The sequence below is a fragment of the Puma concolor genome, chromosome E4, assembly GCF_028749965.1.
Source record: "Puma concolor isolate L17-30 chromosome E4, mPumCon1.1.hap2, whole genome shotgun sequence".
In the NCBI taxonomy this organism is placed as follows: domain Eukaryota; kingdom Metazoa; phylum Chordata; class Mammalia; order Carnivora; family Felidae; genus Puma; species Puma concolor.
This window is the reverse complement of record NC_141683.1, coordinates 38,737,068-38,755,617: the sequence shown is the minus strand read 5'-3', so window position 1 is coordinate 38,755,617 and position 18,550 is coordinate 38,737,068. Positions and strand designations below refer to the sequence as shown.

Here is an 18,550-nt window from a genome sequence, read left to right as displayed (position 1 = left end):
ATGGACGGACATTAGAGTTGTTTTTAGTACTTTTACTGTTACTGATTACATTGCTACATTGACTAGTTGGTTTAAAAAAAAAATCACCTTTATGAATGTACCATTTCTAAAAAAGGAGTCCTTGGGTCCAATGATATGTACATTTAAAATTTTTAGATTTAATGCCACTTACCCACCAGTGAAGTTTACGCCATTTTACCATTCTATCAGCAATGCATGAGAACACCTGTATCCCACACTGTTTTCAGTATTGTATTTTATTAAACTTGTCTAATCTGGTGAAAAAAAGTCTCTTAATTTAAAATTTTCAAATTATGAGTGAGGTTTAACTTCTTATATTTAAAAGCCATTTTATATACAAAAACCATTTTGTATAAATACTATCTGTGAACTACTCATTTTTCTATTGGGTTGTCTATTTATTAGTAAGAACTTTTTGTATATTAAGGTTATTGGGCCTTCATTCACCTTACATGATGGGAATATTTTTTTTTTCCAGGTTTGTCAATTATATTTTTACTTTTTCTTTTCCCATGTTGATCCCTTAGTAGTAGTTTTTATAGTTTTGGTTTTTATTTGTGACAAAAAAGAAACAAGAGTCTAGTTTTATCTTACCCAAATGACTCGCCAGTTGTCCTTGAACTGTTGATTTAAAAGCCCCTCTGATTTGAAATGCCGTTATCGTATATTAAATTCTATGTGTAGTTGAATCCATTTCTGGGACCAGTTCTCTTTGATTGATTTCTCTGTCCATGATATGAAAAACTTTGACTTCTACAGGTTTATTATACATTTTATATTTGGTAGGGCCTATTTTGTCCGTCATTATACTTTATCAGAATTTTTTCTGGATATTTTCTGATTTTTATTTTTCCATATGATCTTTAGAAACAGATGATCTAAATCTCCCCATTCCCAAGATTTTGATATTTTTATCTGGGACATACTAAGTTTATTTTATATTTTATAAAGTTTATTAACCCTTTCTGGAATTTTATTTTTTATTTTTCCCCTGGTCTTTAAGTTTTGCCATCTTCTGAACCTTTGCCCTTGTTGGAGAATGGGAATTAGTTGAATTTAGCAGGGAAGTTATTTGACTACTTACAAGACATGTCCCAAGAGTAAATATACAGGATGAGGCAGGAGTCCCTGTAGTATAAGCTTATATTTATAGCTGACTGTGCTGAAAGAAAAGCATCTTCTTTTTCGTAATTCTTCAGATCATCTTAGGCATAGAGTAGATGACCCGAAATGGAGAAGAGACAGCTCATTCACTTGTATAGTAGATAGAATTGCCACATTCTATTTTTTTTTAAATATACATACATGAACTAACATACGTATCTCTCAAGTAAGCAGAGTGTGGTAGAGGTTCTGCTTGTGAGGACTAAATAGTACGTAATTTATACACTGGGCTAATAAAAAATCAGTCATGATGACCTTTTTTTTTTTTAAATAGTCTTTATTCTTCATAATAGGTGTAGATTTACAGAAAAATGGGAAAGACAATACAGAGGATCTCCACACACCCCACATCCAGTTAACCCCTATTATTGGTAATTATCATTAGTATGGCACATTTTTTAAAATTAATAAACTGTTGATACATTGTTATTATTAATCAAAGTTCATTCCTTATTCTGGTTCCTTTAGTTGTTACTTGGTGTCCTTTTTCTGTTCCAGGAGCCCATCTGGGAAACTACATTATATTTAGCTAACATGTTTCCTTAGGGTCCTCTTGGCTGTGGCAGTTTGACCTAAGTTTTTATCATGGGGGGGGAAAAGATACAATTTTTCTAAAAGCTAGAACATTTAAAACAACTAGACAATTTTAAAGTATATTGGCATTTCAACTTCTGCGTTCTTTACTCCTCTGTATTTCAGGCACTCTGTGAATGTGCCCTCCAGACTCCTTATGACAGCCTGAAACTTGGGATGTTGTCTGTCCTTTCCACACTGTCAGGGACCATTGCCGTCAAACATTACTTCAGCATAGCTTCAGGTAAGGCGAAGACAGGGGAGAGCATATGGACAATGTGGTAATCCCTTTTTTCATGCTGATGGGTCATGTTGCTTCTTCTGTAAAGCCTTAGAATCCAGGACGGTTCCAATCTCATACTCTGTTATATGCTAGTGATTGATTTGAAAAGGATTTCTTAACTAATGTCTGTTGTCATAAAATCTTGCACCTTTGATTATAATTCAAGGATATTGGTTTTCTAGATTTGCCCTGTTTTGAATTATATGTAGGTGAAACAGTATTTTTGCAGATACTTAACATAGCTTGTTTGCTTTTGTATGCCTCTGACTCAAAGTGCCCTTTGGATTTAAGTACATTTCAAAGGCCAAATGGTGGTGATGTTTAAAAGCAAATGTCACATGCCCTCTTTTAGGTATATGTCATCCCTCTGGAAAATGATTAAAATAAAACTTTACCCCAGTTCAATAATGACTTCCTAGTTGCCTATTCCAGATGATTTAACTTCAGAATGCCTTTATTGGGGTGCTTGGGTGGCTCAGTCAGTTAAACATCTGACTTTAATTCAGGTCTTAATCTCATAGTTCGTGGGTTCGAGCCCCCCATCGGGCTTTGTGCGGACAGCTCGGAGCCTGGAGCCTGCTTCGGGTTCTGTCTCTGTCTCTGTCTCTCTCTCTCTCTCTCTCTCTCTCTCTCTCTCTGTCTCCCCCCTCCCCCTCCCCTACTTGTGCTCTGTCTCTGCCTCTGTCTCTCAAAATTAAATAAACATTTAAAAAAATTAAAAAAAAAAAAGTTGGGAAGTGGGAGAATACATACTAGTGATGCCGCGGTGACCACGGTCACATCCAGTTTGTAGGATCTGCCGTAGGCAGTGGGCGTTTGCTGTGTCATGCGTGGTCCCTTTGGCAGCAGTGTAAGTTGTGACGTTGAGGAATCAGTGCCAGTGGTGGCAATATCTTCACTGAACTCATTCTGTGCATGGTTTGGGCAGTGATCTTGGTTGGTCTCTAGCCTTGCCTGTTTCCTATTTTCTAAGCTTAGTTTTCTAGCCTTTCCAGTAATTCTGTGAGGTATTTCTTTTTAAAAAAGTTTTCTTTTTAATGTTTGTTTATTTTTGAGAGAGTCAGAGATAGAGCGTGACTGGGGGAGGGGTAGAGAGCGAGGGAGACACAGAATTAGAAGCAGGTTCCAAGCTATGAGCTGTCAGCACAGAGCCCGACATGGGGCTCAAACTCACAGACCGTGAGATCATGACCTTGAGCCTCAGTCAGACACCCAACTGACTGAGCCACCCAAGCGCCCCATTCTGTGAGGTATTTCTACAGTTATCCATTGCTACAAAATAAATCACCTCAAAACTTAGTGGCTTAAAACCATCGTGTTTGCTCTGATTCTGTATATCAGCAATTTTGATTGGCTTTTACTCAGAAAACTGCAGTCCTCTGGAACCTGGACCAGACTGGATGGTCTAAAGTAGTCTCATTCACCAGCTGGAGTGTGAAAGGCTTTCAGCAGAGGCACCATGGTTCTCCTGCTTGGGACTCTCAGCAGGCCAGCTTAGCTTTGTTAACATCGTGTCCTCAGGGTCCTCACAGCAGCCAAAAGAAGGCAGGCCACCAGCACAGAAGCACTTCTTCGCGTTTCGCTTGCACATGTTTCTTCATGTCTCAGTAGCCAGGGCAAGTCACACAGCCAAGTCTAAATAAGTGGAGAAATAAACACCTCTTGAGGCAAGGAATTAGAAAATTGCATTGCAAAGGGGCTTGCCTGCAAGGGATGTATTATTACAGCCTTTTTTATCAACAATCACATGCCCATTATGCTTTCCCTAAGTTCTTTTTCTACATGAATCAGCCAGTCTCAGTTTCTCAGCTGATACTTACTATCCTTGACCGACATCCTACCTGAAGAAAGCTGTGGTAAGCAGAGTATTAGTTGTGTCTTATAACTTATAAGTGCCTTCCCATGCAAGGTCTCATTGCTTCTGTACAAGTAGCCTTTCAAGTAAGGCACATGCAGAGGAGTTTATAAGTATTAAAATCGAGGCTTACAGATTTGCAGTGATATGTCCAAAGGCACACATTATAAAGTGCCTTAGCCTGGGCCTGAACCCAAAAGTTCTGACTTAGGGTGCAGTTTTATACTAAATGACCTAGATGTAAAATGACTTTCTTTTTCTTTATTTTTTGAAAGTCATGTATAAGCTTTGTCAGGTTATAGTATTCAAGCACTTCTTGAGCTTTGTCCTTTTATTGAATGTTGAATTTTATTAAATTGCAGTTTCTATATGGAATTAAGCAAAAGGTTTAAATAACCACATTAGGTAATGCTTATAGGAAATTAAAAGTCAAGGATTTTACAAAATTGGACTATTCCCGTAAGCAATGGTAAATGTTTAAGTATGTTTTCATTGCTTAGATTTTTTCAATGTAAGCAGGATAGTTTGTAAAACAAAATTAAATTTTGCATCTAAATCACTAACGAATGGCTCGTAAGCATGTAAGATGTTCAGTGTCGCACATACCTAAGAAGAATGCCAAACAAAGCCACACTGAAATACTTGACCAGTCCATCAGATTGGCATAGATTCAGAAGTTTGATAGCAGGGGTGTGGGTGAACCACGACTCTCATTCATTGCTCATGGGTTGTGAATTATTAGTCTGCATAGGTGATTTGGAAATACTCATCAAAATTATAAATGAGCCAGAAATTTCACTTCTAGGAATTTATCCTACTAATATAGTCACATATTTGACAAATGACAGATGTACAAGGGTATTCATAGCATCGTTATATGTAATAGCAAAATACTATACATCAGCAGGGGTGTAAGAGCATAAAAAAATCCATCAGTAGGGACCGCATTAAAGAAATAATGTTATACAACGGCAATAGAAGTCAGTGTAATTTATTAAAAAGAATGTATGGCATGGAACAATCTCCATGATACAATGTTTAAAGAAAAAGCAAGATGCAAAACTGTAAAAGGAGAAAGCAATAGCAAAATATGTGCACTTGCAAATTTATAGAGCCTGGAATGATACACAAGGAACTGATAACATTGGGTGCATGAATACTTCTCATTCACTGACTTTATACCTTTTTCTAATATTTGTTGAACTTTTTGAACCAGCTGGATTTATCTTAGCAAATAATTTCTAAGTAAATAAAAAAATTAAATTTAAAAGTAATATTTTCCCTGAAACAGTTAACATAGAAAAATGCCACAAAATACTATATTTTAAAGGCAGAGTATTGGCCACTATCTACTTATCATGAGTATGTGTGAATTTTTAAATTGTGTTGATGTGCGTAAAGGGAAAAAAATTTATTTAAAGGAAACACTCTAGAAAGCTAATGAAATAATGCCACACTCATCTGTGGGATTTGGGATGATTTTTGTTTTTTTCTTTGGATTTTTATGTTTTTTTTGCCAAGTGTCCTATGATGACGCTTCATAGAAAAAAAGGAAAAATGTAAGTTGCAGAACACATTTGTAAATTTATAAATGAGTCTGTTTTGTCCAAATCACATAGGAAAGAAAAAGAATGGAGGAAATACAAGTGCCATAGTTTTGAAAAGCTTTTCAAATATTTTAAAAACACTGAGGCTTTACCTGAGCTAGTATTTTTATGTTAAACTGGGGACCAGTAAGGCGATATATGTCCCACACTGCCTGAGGTAGTCTTGGTTTATGCCAGTTGTAAGTAGTAATGATGTCCCCCTTCAGCCTCAAAAGATATGATCAACCTTGGTAGGAGAGGCAAGGTTGAAGTTGATAGGAATCATGGAAAATAAGCAAGAATGGAAAAAGGAAGGCAGGAACAAGAGACTGCTAAAAAGTTGAAAAGCTTTAATCTTCTTGAAGCTCACTCACTTATACCTGAGAGCTTCTCTACTGTATGTAAAAATATTTGCAACATAAGCCTTACGTTACAGAATTTCAAGTGTGAATTTTAAAGGTCACTGCAATCTACAGCATAGAGCGTCAGGTATAAAGCACAGGGGTAGGACATAAATAACTGATTTTACATTACAGAATTTCAAGTGTGAATTTTAAAAGTCACTGCAATCTACAGCAGAGAGCATAAGGTATAAAGCACAGGGGTAGGACATAAGTAACAGATTTTATGATCTCAGGGGCAAGATGCTTAAAATCTTTGGGCTTCACTTTCTTCTGTAAAAAGCATTGAATCATGTGATGTCAGAATCCTTTCCAGTTCTAAAATCATGAATTCTGTGTAAACCTTAACTCTATGCCAGCCATTGAGGTAAGAAAAGCAAACTTTAAAAGTTTTGTTTCTCTTTTTCTTTCCTCTCTTAAAGGTCAGGTTTACCTGATTAGAAGCCTGTATTGACATCCTAATTTTAATGAGAACCAATTGGTTCCCCAGAACCAATCTTTAGTTGTTTTGGCTTTTGCTGTACTCCTTAGTCAGTTTTTATTAATATTTTTGTGGGAAAGTCCTATATTATTTTAGATCCTAATCATTACAGACTGTCACATATACCTGTTCTAAGTACCTTGACAAGAGAAGCAGGAATGATTGTTTTTATTGATGATGGAGTAGAAGTAGATGGAGTAGAAATTTTCCTTTGAAAATGAGAAAAATGAACCTAGACGTTGAATTCCTTTTGGACTATATGAGTGAATTAAATCGGTGCTACTTTTCTCTTCTTGTTTAGGAAACGTGGGTTCTTCCCCCAGATCTTCTGACTTGGTCCGATTAGCCCAAGAATGCTGTTACCATAACAACAGGGGCATTGCAGCTCATGGAGTGCGAGTCCTAACTAATATAACTGTCTCCTGTCAAGAAAAAGGTCAGTTTGATCAGGACTGATACTATATATAAACTTTCAAATTGAAGTTTTGGTGGAATTGTGTTATGTGTCTTTGGTTTTTTAATCCCTTATTATTTTTAGCACTTGTGCTTTTACCTACTGGTTGCCTCCTGAAGTGTTCTTAGAGCAGGTTTTCTCAAGACTACTTAATCCCATGAAAAATAAAAATATGAAAATGAGGACCTTGGGATTGAGATTGTGAAACTGAAAGGTTTCATGGAGCATTGCCCATTTCCTCTCAGTGCTGAACTTTGCGTGGATGGTGCTGTGGGTAGGAATCGCTTATGATTGCCCTGTGGTATGACAGTTTGTTCACCTGTACAAAAGCCTGAAAAATTTAGGAAAAAATACTTTAAGTTAACAAGGGGCTTAAGTAACAAATAGTTTCACCTAGGGGCAAATGAGTTAACAGATTAATATGAATTAAATTGGCATAGAATTTGTCTCTGGGTATTTAAAGTTAAACTGATTTGCATAATTTAAGATATGAATAGAAAATGCTTAGGGGTGCCTGGGTGGCTCAATTGGTTAAGTGGTTGGCAGACTCTTGATTTGGACCCAGGTCGTAATCCCAGGGTTCTGAGATTGAGCCCCACTTGGGGTTCTGTGGACCGTAGAGCCTGGTTAAGGTTCACTCTAGATCTCTCCCCCTTTCCCTCTTCCCTGCTGGAGCTCTTTCTCTCTCTCAGAAAAAAAAAAAAAAAGGAAAAGAAAAGAAAAGAAAAGAAAGAGAAAATGCTTACATTTTATTATTTTCCTAACATCTTTGATCTAAATAAAGGCTTGAATAAGTTCATGCTGGTGTTCAAAACCAGAAATGCATTTTGGATATTTCTTCTGTTACAGTGTTTATTTTGATCTTTATTAAGGATCATAAACAGAAATCTTAGCCCCACAAAACGTCAGCACTGCTCATTCTTAGTACCTATTTTTTTTCTCTAGCATCCTGACCTTCAGTAGTCTTAACACTGTCAAGCCTTATACTAATTCAGATAACATTTCTTTAAATTGTTCTTTAAATGTTGATTCTTATTTGAATAATTAAACCTGTTTTATTTTTTAAATAGTTATGAGTGTTTTCTACCATGTAACGTAGAAAACTGTGTGTTCTCAAAGCTCATACATATTAACCTAAATATGGTTAACTAATATATTCAGAACTTTCTAGAGCTTCTAGAGAAATTTTAGCCCCATGGCAGTGGAAAGATGCTGTAGTACTCTATTACATGAGACATCTTAAGGAATTTGTTCTTTGTGGTCTGACTTAAAACATTAATAAGATTATGTGGCATCTTCATTACTTCCTAAAAGGGGTGCAGTTTTCATTAGAAAGTTACCTTGTAGGTGAAAATAGACAAGCATAATCTGTCCAGTTAGGAAAGAAGATTAAAGATTTATGTCTAGTTTGGAAGACATGGTTTGCCGTTCCTAGTATTTTCCTCAGCGAAGCTGGTGACCCTATTTCAGTTATGCTTTATTTATACCTTTATGGCTTTAGCTCTTGATTTAATGTGGGTATATATATCTTTTTTTAAATATTAGTTTCAGGTGTATGACACAATGATTTGATATTTGCATATATTGTGAAATGATCACCACAGTTAGTCTGTTTAACGTCAGTCACTATATACAGTTATAAAATTTTCTTGTGATGAGAACTTTTAAGATCTATCCTTTTAACAACTTTCAAATATGCAATATAGTGTTATTAACTATACTCACCATGCTATACAATACATCCCATGACTTACTCATCTCATAGCTAGAGGTTTGCACCTTTCAACTCTCTTCTCCCATTTTTACCTGCCACCTGCCTCTGGCAACCACCAGTCTGTTCTTTGTACTTACGAGCTCGGTTTCTGTTTGCTTTTGCTTTTGCTTTTTGCTTGTTCATTTGTTTGTTTTAGATTCCACGTATAAGTGAAATCATATGATCATATGTCTTTTTCTGTCTGACTTATTTCACTTAACATTATGCCTTCAGTATCGATCCATGTTGTCTCAAATGTCAGGTTTTCCTTCTTTTTGTGGCTGAATAATGACCCTTTGTGTATCAATACCACATTTTCTTTATCCATCATCTTATTGGTTGTTTCCATATCTTGGCTGTTATAAATAATGCTGTAATGAACATGAAGGTGCATATGTCTTTTTGAGTTATCATTTTTATTTTCTGTGAGTAAATATCCAGAAATGGAATTGCTGGATCATATACTAGTTCTGTTTTCAGTTTTCTGAAGAGCCTCCATGCTGCCTTCCAGAGCAGTTGCATCAATATGCATTCTCACCAGCAGTGCACAAGGGTTCCTTTTTCTCCACATCCTCACCAGCTTGTTCTTTCTTGTCTTTTCGACAGCAGCCATTCTAACAGGTGTGAGGCAATCTCTCATGGTCGTTTTGATTTACATTTCCCTGATGATTGGTGATGTTGAGCCTCTTTTCGTGTACTTATTGGCCCTCTGGATGTGTCCTTCAGAAAAATGATTTTTCAGGTCCTCTACCCAGTTTTTAATCGGATAGTTTGTTTTTTGCTGCTGCATATGAGTTCTTTATATATCTTGGATATTAACCCCTTACCACATACATGATTTGCACATATTTTATCCCATTCAGCAGGATGCCTTTTCATTTTGTTAATGGTTTCCTTTGCTGCGCAGAAAGTTTTTAGTTTGATGTAATGTATACATTTTTACAATCATTAGTAAAGTAGTGGAAAGTGGAAGTCTAAGGATAGCCTTTACATTTCATAAGTAATGGCGCATGTACTTTTTCAGGAAGGTTAGCTTTACACATGACAGTGTTTCCTATATCTTCCAGTCCTTAATGTTTTTTCTTCTAAGTGTGTGTGTGTGTGTGTGTGTGTGTGTGTGTGTGTATTTAATCTTCTCCATTTGACCACTGTAAAATTTAGTGTTTTTCCTCTAGACCTTTTGGCACTGGAACAAGATGCTGTCTTTGGCCTGGAATCCCTTTTGGTACTTTGTAGTCAAGATGATAGTCCAGGTGCTCAAGCCACGTTAAAGGTGAAAATATCATTTATTTTAATATAATGCCTGTTTTTATTGCCTCAACTAGGGATTGGCAGTCTCTCTATAAAGGGCCAAATAGTAAATATTTTAAGTTTTGCAGGCTATACACTCTTGTCACAACTACTCAGTTCTACAGTTATAGGACAAAGCAGCCAGGGATGGTGTGCATAAGGGGAAGAAAGAAAGCGTGGTGGTGCGGCAGTAAAACTTTATTTACAAAACCAGGCAGGTGTTGGCCAAACAGCAGTAGTTTGTCAACTCTGGCTTAAACACACAATTTGCCCTTCATCTTCACTTTCAAAATTACCGCTTTGACCATTGTTATTCCAAAGAATAGACAAAGTAAAAATCCAAACTTTGGCCTATTTTGCCTTCAGTTGACAGTGTTTATTTAGTTGAAGTAAATACATATGAAGGTCCTAGGCAACATAAGGCAAAATTAAATAGGCAGAGCCCCTGTACTTACAGAAGTTTATAACCTGAGGTAACACTGATAAGAGATTTTAAAAGAGATATTTAAAATTTATTATGACACTGGAGATTTTTAAGGCTTTTAAGAAGTGAAATGAGCCTACTCTTATTGGAGTGAAATATGAAATACAATTTGTGATGGTACAAAATTAAGAAAGGTGGGGCTAATAGAAGTAAAAGGCTATTAGGCAGATATTAGAGATTATAAGAATGATAGCTTGTCTAAGTTATGATTCAGTTCGAAGTAAGTCATAACTTAGTTTAGAATGTTAAGAAAAGGTATATCATAGTGATGAACAATAAAGATATTAGTTAAATAAAAATGTGTTTGGCAAATGATTCATCCCCAGAATCCCTTTGGAGCCACAATACATTTACATAAAAGTTTTAAAAAAGAGAGAAAGAAAACAAACCAAATCCTTTTCTTACCAGTTGTAGGTGTCAATAAAACACTGGCCTCAGCACCATGGGACATACATAGATGGTCAAGAAAGGTCTCTATATTAGAGGAGTTACCCATCTAGAACACACTGACATTTATCTAAGGGACAATAATACCAAACAGAATGCACTAAGTTCCCTGGAGTACGAATCAAAGTGCAATTCTAATGAGAGGACAGAGTTAAGAGTGATTCAGTTGAACTAAGGATGTTAGGGAAGATTTGAACGAGTAGCTGTCTTGTGAGTTAAACCTTGAAAGATGGGGTAGAATTTCAGTATTGAGGAAAGATCATTTGAATCCAAGGGATGACTGTTACAGAAGTTATGAAAACAGCAATCTACCTCTCATGTTGGAAGATGGTGAATAGCCCCCTGTGGCTACATGACACAATTAGGAGATCTGGAAGATCTGCTCTGTCAAGCAGGTTACCAGACCTGATGCCAAGGAACTTTGTCTTGATTCTCAAGGTAGTTGAGGGGATATTAAAATTTCTAAAGTAATGGACATGCTGTAACATTTGTTGTAGTTATCATTGTTATTTAAATATGTCTGTTATGTGCCATACTTTGTTGACAACTTGTATATATATTTTTTTCTTTACAAATAACCAATCTAGTGAAATTTGTCCCTCTTTAATGCTCACGAGGAAATTAAGATTCAGAAAGATAAAATAACTTGTTGAAAGATACCTAGCTGATCAAGGGCAGGCGGATCTTCAACTCTGGACCTGTCTGGTTCTGAAGACCTCATTGTGTCTTCCTAACACATACTGAAAGCTACATGGGTGTAGTGCGAAGGTGGGTTAACAGGCCCATGCTTTCAAGAGATGGAAATTAGGAAGAGATTTATGTTGTGGTAGAGAGAATGGGAAGGAGGTGGATATTGAAGATTTGGCGAAAGTGGAAATGACTAAATGTAGCAGTCAGTTGGCTACATAAAAATGAGAGGACTTCTGGTTTCTGGTTTTGGTGGCTGGGATATTAGTCGATGCCATTAACTGGACTGAATGGAAGTTCTAAAGCCAATTGATTTTTGGATTTCAGGTGAGAAGTAAGAAAGAAAGAAAATTAGAAGTCTCTTCCCACTTCAGTGTGCCTCAGTGTCATTTAGGACACCTTTTTTGAACTTTAAACTCCTAGTAACCCAAATACTAAAAAAAGTTAATCTATTAAGTTTGGGACAGGTGGGGTTCGGAAATCTGTATTTTCGTTAGCATCCTGGATGATGCTGGTATAGGGAAGTTTACAAACCATACTTCAGAAGCAGTTTTTGAAAAGTAACGAAAGTGCAGCATGGTGATATCCCATTTGGCATGTATATGGCCTCTTCCTTGTTGTGATTTTCATCTCAAGTCTTTTTTTTAAATAGGCCTACCTTGAAATGAGTGGTTAATATACAGTCCCGACTTACTCTCATTTAAACATGGCTCACTTTCAGATTCTGATAATAAGATTCAGTATGCCGTGTGTTTCTTAGGCAGGAAAATGTTATGCCCACAGAAAACCTTTTCCTTGATATTTCCTAATCACTTGTACGAAGTTCTTTTCTTTACAGCTTCAGTTAATACCTTCAGCATGTAACTGGTCCATCTTTTATTCAATGTGCAGATTGCTCTGAATTGTATGGTGAAGCTAGCCAAGGGCAGGCCTCATCTTAGCCAGTCAGTGGTTGAGACCTTGTTGACCCAGCTGCACAGTGCTCAGGATGCCGCGCGGATCCTGATGTGCCATTGCCTGGCGGCCATTGCCATGCAGCTGCCAGTGCTGGGCGACGGAATGCTCGGGGACCTCATGGAGCTCTACAAGGTGATCGGACGGTCAGCCACAGACAAGCAGCAGGAACTTCTGGTAAAGAGCCACCTTTTGAACCTGCTGGGGATGAATAGATCTGGTGTAGTGGGAATTACTTTAGGAAGTCAACGTTACTGTTTGACTCTACTTAGATTAATTATGTAAGACCAAGAATCTGCTGAAATCAGAACAGAATTGGAACTGTGAGCTTTTGACTATTTCCACTTTTGATTTACAAAGCTCTGTTTAGTTCAAATCTAAAACTGCATTCTTCCCAAGCCCTGTCAAGTTGCTTAGTGTAGCCAAGCCTCCAGTCTGATATTTTTGTTTTATTACAAAGTGAAAATAATTTTTTTTTCCTTTCTAATGCAAAGCAGTAATGAACTAAACCCTATTTTGTACTTTCAAAAATGTAAGTTAAAGACGTAATGATAACAGTGACCATAAATTAGCTCAAATTCCTCTTTTCCAATTCAGGACCTCTGTAGCTGTTTAGAATCCTGTTTAGGTTTCAGTATAGTCCTGGGGTTGGGAAAGGTGCATGCTTAGAAACAGAAGACAGGGAAGCTATATAATAACGTGTAGGTGGAAGTTCTCCAGGGCTGAGAGTAGGCTTCGCTCTAAATAAGCATAAATGAGATGTAAGCCTTAAGTTGGCCGCTTCATATTGTGGTCATCTGAATTTAGGGCTTGGAGAAAAGTGTAATGAGATTTCTTACTCAAGCTCATTTTATATTTAATCCTCCAGGGAGAATTGTGTAAAAGATTACCCCCATTTCATTCCTACCAGGAAAAGTTACCCTTGATGACCAAGTGGCAGTAGCCATGGGAATGACATCATACAGTTATCCCAGCTTATGTGGACCTTTGTATATATCAGCTTCAGAATACTAAGACACAGTTAGCCAAGTTTATTTTGTATTGAAGCAGCATTTTCAACTAATGTTCTTTGTCCCTTTTTTGTTAGTACTACTGTGAGACAGTTTTAAATTATGAAACATAATATTAAAGCATAAGGAATAATATGAAAACATTTGCATCCATCACCTAGCTTAAGAAAAAAAATCTTACCAGTACAGTTGAATTGTACTTCCCTATGTACCTCCCTAATAGTATCTTCTTCCTTCTCCCAGAGCTAACCGCTGTCCTGCATTTGGTGTTCATCGTTCCCATGCATGTTATACATTTACTGCCTTGGTACATATCCTAAGTAATAAACAATATTCTTTTCATATTTTTAACTTTATATAAAGGTTATTTTGCTACATGAAATCTTTTGCATGTTGTCTCTTTGCCTGTTTGGTGGGAGCCATCTAATAGATAAGGGTATCTCTGGTTTACCCCTTTCACTACTATATGGTATTTCACTGTGTGATATCATAATCTCCTTATCCGTATTTATGGGCATTGTTTCTGATTATTTGCTATTACAAACAATACTCTGAGCAATGGGATAAATTGCTTAATGACTTTGAAGTGGAAAATTAATAAATGTCAAAGGAAAACAAATTTTGTTCTTTTTTGATGGGTTCTAATTTTTCTCCCTTTTGGTTAAAGTTATCTATGACATTGGATAGAATTACATGTTTTCTTCCTTATTTTTCTTACTTCTTTCTCAACGTTAGGTGAGTTTGGCCACTGTGATATTTGTAGCAAGTCAGAAAGCACTATCCGCTGAAGTAAAGGCAGTAATTAAGCAGCAGCTCGAAAGTGTCTCCAATGGATGGACTGTTTACCGAATTGCCAGACAGGCATCCAGAATGGTACGTGTTATCCTTCTGTGTGAACTGGGTTGGTGAAAGTGACAGGTTACAAACCTTTGACTGTGTGATTGTCACCCCTAGTCAAGATGGAAAGTAAATATGGAAGTATGTTTTAGTCACGAGATTGAAAGATGATAATGGAAAGGACCTAGTTTATAACTTTTCTCGTGTGTTGTTATGGGGAAAGTTCCATGGGAATTCCAAAAACATGAACTCTTTTTGGCTGAAGAGTTTCAGCCACTTCATTTTGCCCTGTATTCTCATAACCACAGCTGCCTCCCACCCACCACTTCCATCCTCCATCATCAGTACACCAGATCTTTCTTCCTTCTCTCTCTCCAACCTTGTCATTCTTATTTGGAGATAGGGGCACGTTTTAGTAGGCTGTTCCCTTCCCAGCCATGTGAAAGGCCTAACAATTTTTATTTTGTTTGAGAGAAATATAGAGCTTGGACAGTATAGAAATCCTTTGGGGATAAGACCAGAGAGCAAGTTTGAGAAGTGTTATTCTAGATAGTGTAACACATGTTCTCATTTTACGGTGTTTCTCAAATGTGGGGAGGAGCTCTATCGAGAGAACAATTCTTTGTTATAGTCAATACCCCCAAGCATCCAGGCACTGCAGGATACCGAGCTCACGTTCCCCCCAACAGCTCCCCTTCCTCGGTCATTTCGAGAGGCATTCGCGGTGCTGCTGATAATCACTTCAGGGAACTCACTGGAGTTCACATCCCACCTCCCCACTGCACTAACTAGCTCATACAGAATGACATACAGTAGATGTTCATACTTTCTGTAGTTTGAACTAAAATTCTAGATGTGAGTTATAGTTCATTCCATTTATTTTCTCTTTGGAACTGTTTTAGAAAAGAACTTCAGGCATTCTGTTATATAAAAGCAGCTCAGCATATTTTCTCTGAAGAAATACTTAGACTGAGTCTCAAAGAATTATATAATGTGAAGAATGATTGTTAAAACTTATCCAAGGTTTGAGTTTGTCTTTTAGCTGCCTCACTACCTAATTCAAATGTAAGAATCTCATCATGTGCACACCCCCCCCCCCCATTTTTAGGGTAACCATGACATGGCCAGAGAGCTTTATCAGAGTTTGCTGACTCAGGTTGCCTCAGAACATTTCTACTTCTGGCTGAATAGTCTGAAGGAGTTCTCACATGCAGAACAGTGCCTCACCGGGTTGCAAGAGGAGAACTATAGTTCAGCACTTTCTTGCATTGCTGAGTCTTTAAAATTCTACCACAAAGGGATTGCTTCCTTAACAGTAAGTACTCTTAATTCTCCTTTGGTGGTGATAACTTGATTCGTGTGACAATGGTCTCCCTTTTCTTTTTGGGTTGTTCTGTTCTAACTACCTTGAAAAATCTGCTGATAAATAGATTTAGCAATATTAAAACAATAAATAGGACATGGTAGTAAATCCTTAACCCCTCCCCCACTTTTTAATATTCATAAGTTGATGGAAGTTTATCATTTTGTTTTTGTCAAGTACTAGGTACCACAGAGAAGAAGGATTACTGAATCCATGCAGAAAGGACACATGGAGATAGGTATTTCCTCTCTAGACTCCTAGTAATAAGACGTACTGGCTCAGTACCAACCATCACATGTAACTCCCTGCCCCCTATTTCATGCCTGGAAGCTGCTCACTAAGAAACTAGAGTTTCTTACTTTGTAGACAAAGAAGGAATTATCAAGGATGCTAGCGTCCCATTTTTTACCCCTTTGTGATATCCTCCTATTCAAATTAATAGTCAGCCAGCTACTGTTTTTTGTTTTCTCTGCCAGGAGAGTAAAGGGGTTGCAGGAAGGGCAGACCATTAACATTTCTTATGTTTCTTGAAATGAGTCGTATTCCAAAGTAAGAACCTATATCCAAGAGGAGCGTGTTCTGTATTAATGCAAAGATTATTTTTTCCCCTCAAGAGTAAAGAGTTTATATAATCAAAATTAGACAATTTGTAAGTATTGTCACCCAACTTTTAAGATTGTATATATTTACATGGAACCATAAAACTTTTGGTACCTGTTTACATATGTTTATCACATAATCTAAACTATTCTTAATGGTGGGCCATCCCAAAAGAGATGCTCCGAAGTAGAATAAAGAGTAAACAGATGTCACAAAAGAGACAGAATATTCAGACTCCTGTGGTACATATCTTTTGAAGTATAATTTCTTTTTTAGCTAGGATTAATCAGCAGCTGTTTTAAAAACGGGAATACACAAATGGCTTCTCTCTAGCTCATGGTGCTCCCAGTAGCAGGGACTACTGTGATTCTTTCCTCTTGATTATTCCAGGAAAAGAGTGTTGTTACCTGTATCAGGCTAATAAATGCCTCAGAAAATCAAAAGGTATGGTTATTGGTTGCGATCAGTAAAATTATTTCATTTTCTAGTTCACGTGCAGCTTGTTTATTCAGCACAGAAAATGGTTCCATCCGTGAAAGAAGCTCAGAGAACAGTGAAGCAGACAGAATTAATATTATGAAAATCCTGTTGAATATTTAATAGTCTTCTAATGATTTGTGTGGTATGTGTATTTAATGAGGCTTGGCAGTAATTAAGGATTGAATTCTGACATAGAAAGAAAGTACTCAGTTGACAGACAGAAAGCCCCTGTCTTCATCTCCGCTCTGCCGTTAACATATTATGACCTAAGGCAGGTTATTGGGCCTCACATCATCTCCTTTTGAAATGGAGTTCTTTTATTCAACAGACCATAAGCACTTACTATGTGCCAGACGCTGCTTTGAGGTTAAAAAAAAAAAAAAAAATCAGGAAATGATTCTCTTCTTAATAACAGGTTAGAGAAGAAGGCAGTATGATCCTTACAGTCATTTGGAACTTTCCACGTTTCTGATTGTACTATACCATCAGGGTTTTTGTAAAGATTTTATTTTTATCATTCATTGGGCAAGTGTGGATTTGATACTAGCTTTGCATCTTTGTAACTGAGAAGATATGAGCACAGATGCCCTTCTACTCCTGCCACGTGAATGAGCTGATGTGAGATTGTACAGCTCTGTGAATTACCTCCTTCAGCCAAACTAAACAAGAGAAGCTCAACATTCTGTGCTTACGGGGACCCTACAGCGACGCTGGGTAGCTAATTTCCCAACACAGTGATTAATGATACAGTTATCTTGCTACTTAAGAATAAAAATTGTAAAAAGTATTTTAGTTTTCTGTGCTGTGTAACAAATCACCACAAATTTAGTGACTTAAGACAACACTCATTTATTATTTCACTGTGTCCATGAGCCAGAAGTCCAGACATGGCTTAGCTGGGTCCTCGGCTCATATTGACCTGGTTGCAGTCATAGTGTCTGCCAGGGCCAGTCTTGTCTGAGGCTCAAGGAAGCGCAGGGTCCTCTTCAGAACTCACGTTTGCAGAATTCATTTCCTCACAGCTGTAGAATCTGGAAGCTTCAAGTCCAGCAGGAAGATCTCTCACCTTCAAGACTGTCTTTTAATGGGCTCACCTGATTAGGGGAGCTCCATCCAGAATATACGAATCTCTCTTTTGATTGATACAGAGTCACTTCATTAAGGATCTAAATTACATCCCCCCAATTCATCACCTTTGTCATATTGCACTAGTTAGAAACAAGTAACAGGTTTCATTCACACTCAGAGATTACTGAAGATGTGGATACCAAGGGATATGAACCAGAGGAACCATCTTAGCATTCTGCCTATGATGGTGGATTGTTAACTTTATCTATTTTAAAAGAGTGAATATGTATAACATCTCCATATGCATTGTAGAGGGTATATAAAAGTGTAACAAATATCCAAGTATACCTGTCATCTTCAGGAAATGGGACATGACCATAGCTTCTAAAATTCATGCATATTCCTCCATGTTTGCAGACCATTTCCTACCCTACAAAGGTAACCACCATCCTGCATCTTGTGTGTACCGTTCCCTCGCCCTTCTTTATAATTTTAATGCGCTTTTTTGTAATTCTAGACAAGGTACCATTTTATGTTGTTTTTGAATTTTATATAAAAAGAAATCCTACATATTTGTATTCAACTTGCTTTATCTAAATTATGTTCTTTTTTTTTTTTTTTAAAGTTTTATTGATTTTGAGAGAGAGAGAGAGAGAGTGTGCGAGGGACAGCGTGCATGAGGGGAGGGGCAGAGTGAGAGGTTGAGAGAAGCCCAAGCAGGCTTCGCGCTGTCAGCACAGAGCCTGGCTCGGGCCTTGA

The 18,550-nt window shown here is 37.2% G+C and overlaps 1 protein-coding gene across 1 annotated transcript in view; it reads left to right on the top strand.

The window, feature by feature from the left end:
- INTS7 (integrator complex subunit 7) overlaps positions 1–18,550 on the top strand; it is a 91,972-nt gene that overhangs the window by 48,398 nt on the left and 25,024 nt on the right. The window contains exons 8-13 of the mRNA XM_086694099.1: positions 1,885–2,002; positions 6,666–6,800; positions 9,747–9,844; positions 12,371–12,610; positions 14,179–14,316; positions 15,389–15,595. Coding sequence (XP_086550225.1) covers positions 1,885–2,002; positions 6,666–6,800; positions 9,747–9,844; positions 12,371–12,610; positions 14,179–14,316; positions 15,389–15,595 — 936 coding nt within the window. The remainder of the gene's footprint in view (positions 1–1,884; positions 2,003–6,665; positions 6,801–9,746; positions 9,845–12,370; positions 12,611–14,178; positions 14,317–15,388; positions 15,596–18,550) is intronic.